We start from the raw sequence: 8044 nt of genomic DNA, 5'->3' as shown, positions 1-8044 counted from the left end.
AGAAGCAGAGTGGCCTCTGGGAGCGCAGGGTGTCTGGACAGCTCGAACCAAGGCCTCCTCGCAGGACCTTTAGCACTTAGAGAACCCCCCTTCCCAAGGACCCCGGGACCCCGGGACGGCGCGGCCGAGGGAGGGGGAGACTTGGACGCGAGGTCCCTGGTGTCCCAGCCCTCAGCGTTCGGGAACGCTCCCACTAGCGCAGCTCCGCCTCCTGTGGCTGAGCCAGGCTACCTGCCAGGGAGGGGCGTGCAGCCCGGAGGAGGGAGGGGGCGGGGACACACTTCCCCGCTCCCTCGGCCCACCCGCGCTCCGCCCCCAATGCAGGTGGGCGGGGCCGGGTTCTGCTTTAAACTGGCTTTGGTTTCTGCAGCCTAGTGCCTCGCGCCAACCATAGAGTTCCACCTGTGGGGCACCGATTCCGCTGCCACCGCCGCCACCATGTCCCGGCCGCTGTCCCCCCGGCGCCCCGCCACCGTCCTGGGCGCCATGGAGATGGGACACCGCATGGACAAGCCCTCCAGCATCGCGGCCGTGCGCGCCTTCCTGGACCGCGGCTACACCGAGCTGGACACGGCCTTCATATACGCCGACGGCCAGTCCGAGATCATCCTGGGCGAAATGGGGCTCGGGCTGGGCGGCAGCAACTGCAAAGGTAACCTCTACCTTCCCCTGCACCGTGCGGCGCCCACCCGGCCCCAGCCTTGGCCCGGCCACCGTCAGAACCCACGGCTTCGGGCCCTCTTGTGCTCTGACCTCCTCACAGCCGCGTGGACTGCCTGCTCCTTAGGCCCCATGCACGTGTCGTCCCGGACAGCCAGACAGTGCTTTGCCCTGACCAGCCTTTCCTCTCCCTTTCCCTTCCGAGGAGGTCTCCCAGGACCCTCCCTCAGCGACGTCCCCCTCCAGGTACAGTCTGGAACGACTTGGTTCATCTTCTAGGGGGCACTGAAAGCGCTGGAATCTGGCGCTGTGCAGCCCCTGCCTCCTTCCCCGCCCTCCGCTGGGACCCCGTGTGGTCCTGATCCGCTGGAACCCTGCACGTACTGTCCTGGCATTGCCTGGCAGAGCGCCGCCCGGATCCGACTTGGGAAACTGTGGGGCATCTGCTTCCTCCTTGCTCTGGCCCTAGACTTTGCTCCGTTGGGGTTTCGGGTGCTATGCTCAGTAGGCACGGCCTCCCGCTTCCTGCGGGTGGCAGTGCCATGGAGCCACAGGAGCACGGTGGGCTGGCATGGGGGAGTGGGGGTGGTAGGGGATCTAACTACCCTCTGGGCTAGCCTCTGAGGTCCTAGAAGGGAAATGGACAGGAACCCACTCTGCGGAGCTCAGGTTCTAGAGAAGGCTGGGGAAGCCGGGAAGAGGGAGCACTTCTGGGGGGGGGGGACATTGAAGAAAGCTCCGAAGAGGGAACATTAGACATTGAAGAACTGATTGGTTTGCCAGGAGGAGGAGGAGGAGGACAGGCATTAGTGCTGTGGGCGTAGGCAGTGGGTGTGAGATTTGGTAGTGCCAAGGGTGTTGGAACAGGCAGATAGAGCTAAATGGAGGGTTTGTATAAGGGCAGGGGAATGTCCATCACCAATCTGATGCCATTTGAAAAGATTCGGCAGTGCCGGGCAGTTCCCTAGAGTTCAGCAATGTCGGCTGTTACTGTTAGGATTACTAGCAATAATAGTGTTAGCACACGGCACCATCTCTCCCTCCGGCTCTTACCTGTCCTCTGCTAGAGCCTGGCTTGGTTTCTCCTGTGATTCACAGCATGCTAGATCTGGAACAGTAAGACAGAATGCCTGCGTCTCAGTGCTCGCCCATTCTAGATCACCGGGCTCCTTCTCTGACCACTCTGGGTCTTCTTTCTCAATGTCTTTTTTTCTCCAAGCCCTCCATCCCTTCCCTCCTTATGGTCAGAGCTAGTGGGGCCAAAGTCCTTGACCTCAGCTGCGAAGTTTCATTCACATGAAGAAGAGGTGGACAAACGGAACAATTCCAAGTGAGCAGTCCTGCCGCCTGCTCCTAAGTCTCAAGCAGTCAGATGACTTGCCTGGTGTGCAGGGAGGGCCACATTCCACGGGGTGCTCTCAAGACCGTTTCCATGGGTCTGTGGCCCTTCTCTCCCTCGGGTACCCCCTGACCCTGAAGCTCTAGATCCCTGGAATTGCAGGCATGGCTCCTCGTCTTCACCCTCTGGAATGACCTTCCCACCCTTCCTCAACTGGCAGCCTGTGACTTCCCCCTGGAGACCAAGATTCAGATCGTAAAGAAAGCCTTCCCTGAGCTTACAGGGGGTCTCCCGCCTCTATGTCCTGGGCTCCCCCAGCACCTGGTGCATCCCTGCCTCACTTGCTGTCATGCAGCCCCTTAGACAGTGAGTCCCCAAGGGCAGGGATCGCCTGTTGGGTCTCCCACCCTTAGGGCCTAGTAAATAATGCGTCGTAGTGATGACGTGAGCGATGATGACAATGAACACGTCCATTCACGTTCTGATCAAGCCTTGGGACCAGCACACGAAATAGTACCATGGTCACAACCAATTTATAGTTGAGAGGGTTGAGGCTCAGAGAGGTTGAGTAACTTGGTCAAGGTCACAGAACTAGTAATGGCAGAGCTGGGACAGGAACCCAGGGCTTTCTCTTAGTCATTACTTACTCTCTCCAGTGTTTGGTAAACTGCCCTGAACTCTCATTTCACTCCCCGCCCCCCCAAAGTGAAAATCGCCACCAAGGCCAATCCACTGGGTGAGAATTCACTGAAGCCTGACAGTCTGCGGGCCCAGCTGGAGACATCCCTGAGGCGGCTGCAGTGCCCCCGAGTGGACATCTTCTACCTGCACGTACCAGACCACGACACCCCCGTGGAGGAGACGCTCCGTGCCTGCCACCAGCTGCACCAGGAGGTGAGGCCGCCCCCGAGCTCTGAGAGAGAGAAGGCAGCAGGGTAGTCCCAGAGCTGAGCCAGGGACAGACCCCACTCCAGAGGTCCCCACCCGACTCTCCTCTTACCAGTGTCCTGGGTGGCGGTGGGTTCTGACCCAGGCCTCTCCCGTGCAGGGCAAGTTCGTGGAGCTTGGCCTCTCCAACTACGCCTCCTGGGAGGTGGCCGAGATCTGTACCCTCTGCAGGAGCAACGGCTGGATCGTGCCCACCGTGTACCAGGTGAGGCTGTGGCTGCAGGGCCCATCTGCAGGGCTGCTGCCGATCCCCGGTTCTCCTGGCCCCTCTGCCTGCCTCCTCTCCGGCGCAGCCCCTCCCCTGCTGACAGCCAGGGATGCCTCCCAGTGCACCTTAGGCTCTGGCCTGGCTCCCCTTCCCTCATCGTGTTCTCCTGGGGCCCTTCCTTCCTGCTTCCTGCCTGTGTGCGTGAGCCTGGACCATTCTTCCCCTGCTCCTAGCTAGTCCGAAGTGCTCAGGCCACGCTTAGATGGCTCGTCCCCTGGAAGCCTTTCCCAATGCCCCAGAGGAATCTGCGATCTCAGGCCCTACTTCTCTCCTAGTTCATTCAGCAAACGTTTGGACCCCTGCATGGTGCCTGACACCGCTTGCAGAACTTACTCGTGGAGTCCGACTGCTGCTTTCCTTGATTGTACCTGTGGCCGCCCTACCTTGCTATTCGATCTCTCAGGGCAGGGGCCTTGTCCTGTTGGTGTGTGGATGGAAATCCATGTGCAGCACCTGGCTGGTGCTCAGAAATGTGGGCTGAATGAATGAATTTTCCTTTCCACCAAGTAGATGCCGTGTTTGTGAAGGTCCTAGGATTGTTATGGTGTGAACTGCAGGCTGTGCCAGGGAAGCTGTCGGATCCCTTCCTTTGATACGGGCACACCTGCAGCTGGCCTTCTACCCGCAGGGCATGTACAACGCTACCACGCGGCACGTGGAGACGGAGCTCTTCCCCTGCCTCAGGCACTTCGGAATGCGGTTCTATGCTTACCACCCTTTGGCTGGTAGGGGCTGCTCTGGGGCGGGTCCCCTGGGGTGGGAGGCCATTCCTGACCCCAGCTCTGCCTCTTCCTGACCCGGTAGAGGGCCGGCCCGGGACCTGGATAGCAGGGAGGGGTTTGAAGAGAGGCTGGACCGTGTCCTCCATCCCTCCTGGGTCGCCTTCTTCCCCCCTCCCCAGTCCAGAACAGCCTCTGGGAGCAGGGTGGGCCACGGCTCTGATGTGCGTCCACCCGCAGGGGGCCTGCTGACCGGAAGGTACAAGTATGAAGACAAGGACAAGAAACAGCCCGTCTGCCGCTTTTTCGGGGATAAGTGGTCTGAGATCGACAGAAATCGGTGAGCGGGGGATGGGCTGGGTCAGGATGGGTGGGGTGCGGGGTTCCCTTTATCTGACGTGCAGAAATTCTGGGCAGCTTTCCTGGGGCTTCTGGGTCTCCCCTGCTGTCCAGAGCCATGTCTCTTGATTCCTACAGAAATGACTAAACTGGGCAGCGTTTCTTGTATTTTGGGGAGCTCTGTGAGCAAAGGGTGACCCCCGGGTCTCATACTGGGTCTTCCTAGGCCTAGCGGTTCCCTGAGAAGTGTTTACCAGGAAGGAAGGAGTGAGCCCTGGATGCAGGCTCAGGATGGCTGGGGTTGAGTCATGCCCACCCCACCCCACCCCCGGATTATTTACCTTTGCTTCACTCGGTAAAGAGAGGGCAGGCAGTTCTTAAGAATCATAAAGAGATGAAAGACGACTTTGAGGTGTTTGGTGAGGGTCCCCCCACCTGCCTCCTGTGCCCAGTGGTTCTGCTGCCCAATCAAGCCGGCCGCTGCAGGAAGGGCGCTGGGTTCCCCACTCCGCAGAGTTGGGTGGGCACAGCTGCCGTGCTTGGCTTTGTGGCTCTAGCCCAGCGTGACCCCGGGTTATTGACCCTTGTGCCACTCCCTTCACCTGCCCAGCTTCTGGAAAGAGAACCACTTCAAGGCCATTGCCCTGGTGGAGAAGACCCTGCAGGCTGCGTATGGCGGCAGCGCCCCCAGCATGACCTCAGCCGCCCTCCGCTGGATGTACCACCACTCCCAGCTGCAGGTGAGCCGGCCGTCCGGGGGCCCCGCCGCCCCTCGTAGCAGAGCCGGAATCATTTACCTTGACGTGATTTCTAAGTTGGATTTCATTGTTTTTTTCTTGTGTTTGTTTTTGTTTTTACCCAAACCATTTTATTTGGGGGCGTCTGGCTGGTTCGGTTAGTGGAGCATGCGGCTCTTGATCTCAGGGTTGTGAGGTCAAGCCCCATGTGGGGCATGGAGCCTATGTCAAAAAAAGAGAAAAAAGTTTTATTCGTAAGTACCCTCCACACCCAGTGTAGGGCTCCAACTCCCAACCCCAGACCCAGAGTCGTGTGCTCCCCACTGAGCCGGCCAGGCGCCCCACCGAAGCAGTTCTTCCCTCCGAAGTCTCTCCTGCTGACAGAGCTGACGAGAGCCCTTCCGTTGTCCTAAGCTCCTGTCTGAGCGCCAGGGCCCGGATGAGGGCTTCGCTCACGTGTTCTTAGTTCTCCAGCCCTATGAAGTGCCAGTCCCCAGGATTTACAGATGAGGACATGGCTTCGCACAGCTGTGCAGGGGTAGAAAATTGCCCAAAACCCATTAGCGTCACTCACACTTCAGTGGGAGTTGGGGTCCCCCTCTCACTCTGGCGTCCCCGGTCTCCCTAGCTACAACGTCCCACCCGCATCAGCCTGACGCAGTTCCCAGTGTTGGACGCACAGGGAGTAGTTTCTCAAAAAACCGGGGCTAAGTGTATGACATAGTTTCTGATTCCCGTAAGTAAGCCAAGCGTCACCCAGCTGAGCGGCCGGGCTGCGCTCTGAGCACAGGTCTGTCTGAGGATGAGCAGAGTGACGGCAGAGGGAAAGACGACAGGGTTTGAGTCACATGGTTAAAATCACTGAAGGCATCCCAGGTTCCTTATAGAACTGTATTCGGCATAAATAAACATCAGAGCCCGGGTCTTGGCAAGGGCAGACCTGGGAGGGAGGATGTGTGGCTGGAATCACACCTGGCTGTCTCCCCTTGCAGGGTGCCCTCGGGGACGGGGTCATCCTGGGCATGTCCAGCATGGGGCAGCTGGCACAGAACTTGGCAGCGACTGAGGAAGGGCCGCTAGAGCCGGCCGTGGTGCAAGCCTTCAATCAGGCCTGGGAGCTGATCTCCCACGAATCTCCCAAGTACTTCTACGGCGACGAGTCCTGGCTGGGGCTGCCAAAGACTTCTCTCTCTTTCGTCACCTCTTCTAGTCTCAAATCCTGATGAGTCTGCCTTAACTCGATTTAACCAACCAAGAAAATGCTCTTTTTTGATTGTCTGGATCAATGCAATATTTTTCTAGATTCCGTCCTGGCTCCCAGTTGCCTTCGCAATGTGTAAAGGCTGGGACTGTGGTCCTCTTGGGCCGTTCCTGTCTGAATAAAGCAGGCACTTGACCGGCCTGGGCCCTGAGTAAATCCCACGAACGTGTCTCCTTTACTGTCTGCCGCCTATTCTCATCTACCCGAGGCTTACTGCCAACGGGGCAGAACCACGAGCTGCAGTCCCCAGAGGGCAGGGGCAGAGCCTGACTTTGAACGGCAGGGCTGAGGTGGCCGTCGCTGTGCTGCGCACAGGAGAAGAAGAGCAGGCCGTGCACCCTGAATATACTTCTCTTAGCCAGAATCACCTGGAAATAGAGGCACTTAGAAGTAGAATCCTTGGGGCCAAAACCTACCGTTAGCGTCCCCACCAAGAAGAATAAGGATGCTCCTGGGCTCCTCCTGAGATGCTGTGTGACATTTTTAGAAGCCTCTCAATTTCGGCGGTGGCTTTACTCCTGTCCTGGTGAAAGCCTCCTGTCTCCTTGTCATCTGTAGGACTCTCAGCCTTGCCCTGGGTCTCCTGCTGCTGGAGGTGGAAAGGTGGCATGGCAGCCAAGGTCCCCATTTTCCTTGGCAACCCCCGACTCCAATCAGGGGGCACCCAACGCTGGGGAAGATAAATCCCAGGTCTCATCGTTGCTTCTTGACCATTCCTAGAGCAGAAAAATCAGTCTAGCCCTGGGCAGGGCTGTGGGGTGTGGGCCAAGCAGCAGAAGTCCGCTTGCTTATCTTGAAGTGAGGAAGGGGGCTCCGCTTGGAAATGTCAGACCGGACCACCAATCAGAAACACGCTCTGTTCTAGGAAATCTCCCCTTTGCCATCTAGAGGGAGACACCTTGCAGACAAAATCTTATTCTGTACAGGAGCAGTCGCCCTCTCTTCTCTTCATCCACCATAGAATGCGTTCTTCCCTTAAGCAGGATGGTGTAGCAGTTCCCATTCACAGTTAGCTATCCTAAAATCAAGTTGCTTCAAATGACTACCTCCCCCTAACTGAGATTAAAGATTCAAGTCCAACTGGTTTTTTGTTTTGTCTTTTTTAAAAACAGAAATTCATTAACAAATCCTAAAATTCATGTGGAAATTCAAGGGACGCCCAATAGCTCTAAGCTTAAATAAGAAGACTCTGTTCTCTGATTCTTGATTTCAACACTTACCAAAAGCTACAGTAATAAAGACAGTGTGGTAGTGGCGTAAGGGTAGACGTACAGATCAATGAAATAGAACCGAGAGTCGAGAAATAAACCTTTACACAAACTTTCAATGATTTTAGACAAGTGGGTCAAGAAAATTCAATAGCAAGAGAATAGTCCTCAACAAAGGAAGCTGGGGCAACTGGATATCCACATGCAAAAGAATGAAGTGGATCCCCTTCCTCACACCATCCACACTCACACAATGAACTCTAGGATTGTAGCCCTAAGTGTCAGGCTAAAACTATAAAGCTCTTAGAGTATAGGAGTAAATCTTCATGACCTTGGGCTAGGCAATGCTTTCTTAGATGACACCAAAAGCACCAACAACAGAAGACAAAAAAGAATTAGACATTATCAGAATGTAAAATATGTGTGCTTTAAAGGATACCATCAAGAAAGTGAAAAAGCTGGGAAGCCTCGATGTCTCAGTCAGTTCAGCATCAGTCTTCAGCTTGGGTCATGATTCCAGGGTCCTGGGACCATGTCCCATACTGTGTCCATGCTCAGTGGGGAG

General features: G+C 56.6%; 1 protein-coding gene across 2 annotated transcripts; it reads left to right on the top strand.

Annotated features, from left to right (window-relative positions):
• Positions 1 to 390: 390 nt before the first annotated feature.
• LOC103666815 (aflatoxin B1 aldehyde reductase member 4-like) lies at positions 391 to 7335 on the top strand. Of its 2 annotated transcripts, none has more exons than XM_008694893.2 (7): positions 391 to 652; positions 2706 to 2893; positions 3048 to 3152; positions 3844 to 3940; positions 4175 to 4274; positions 4884 to 5013; positions 6003 to 7335. In XM_008694893.2, the coding sequence occupies exons 1-7, from the start codon at positions 439 to 441 to the stop codon at positions 6231 to 6233; spliced, it is 1065 nt and encodes a 354-aa protein (XP_008693115.2). In that variant the 5' UTR covers positions 391 to 438; the 3' UTR covers positions 6234 to 7335. The 2 variants fall into 2 exon arrangements, with proteins under 2 accessions (XP_008693115.2, XP_040501798.1); XM_040645864.1 differs by lacking the exon at positions 391 to 652 and adding an exon at positions 1767 to 1990 and having other exon boundaries at positions 6003 to 7334.
• Positions 7336 to 8044: the final 709 nt, after the last annotated feature.

This window comes from Ursus maritimus, unplaced genomic scaffold (genome assembly GCF_017311325.1).
Source record: "Ursus maritimus isolate PB19 unplaced genomic scaffold, ASM1731132v1 scaffold_32, whole genome shotgun sequence".
In the NCBI taxonomy this organism is placed as follows: domain Eukaryota; kingdom Metazoa; phylum Chordata; class Mammalia; order Carnivora; family Ursidae; genus Ursus; species Ursus maritimus.
This window is presented reverse-complemented; position numbering and strand designations above follow the sequence as displayed.

Excerpts from the sequence above, each read along its gene's own strand:
- LOC103666815 (XM_008694893.2), top strand. The coding sequence starts at position 439 with ATGTCCCGGCCGCTGTCCCCCCGGCGCCCCGCCACCGTCCTGGGCGCC. Across the intron at positions 653-2,705 it reads GGGCGGCAGCAACTGCAAAG|TGAAAATCGCCACCAAGGCC; the intron begins GTAACCTCTACC and ends GCCCCCCCAAAG. Across the intron at positions 3,153-3,843 it reads TCGTGCCCACCGTGTACCAG|GGCATGTACAACGCTACCAC; the intron begins GTGAGGCTGTGG and ends TTCTACCCGCAG.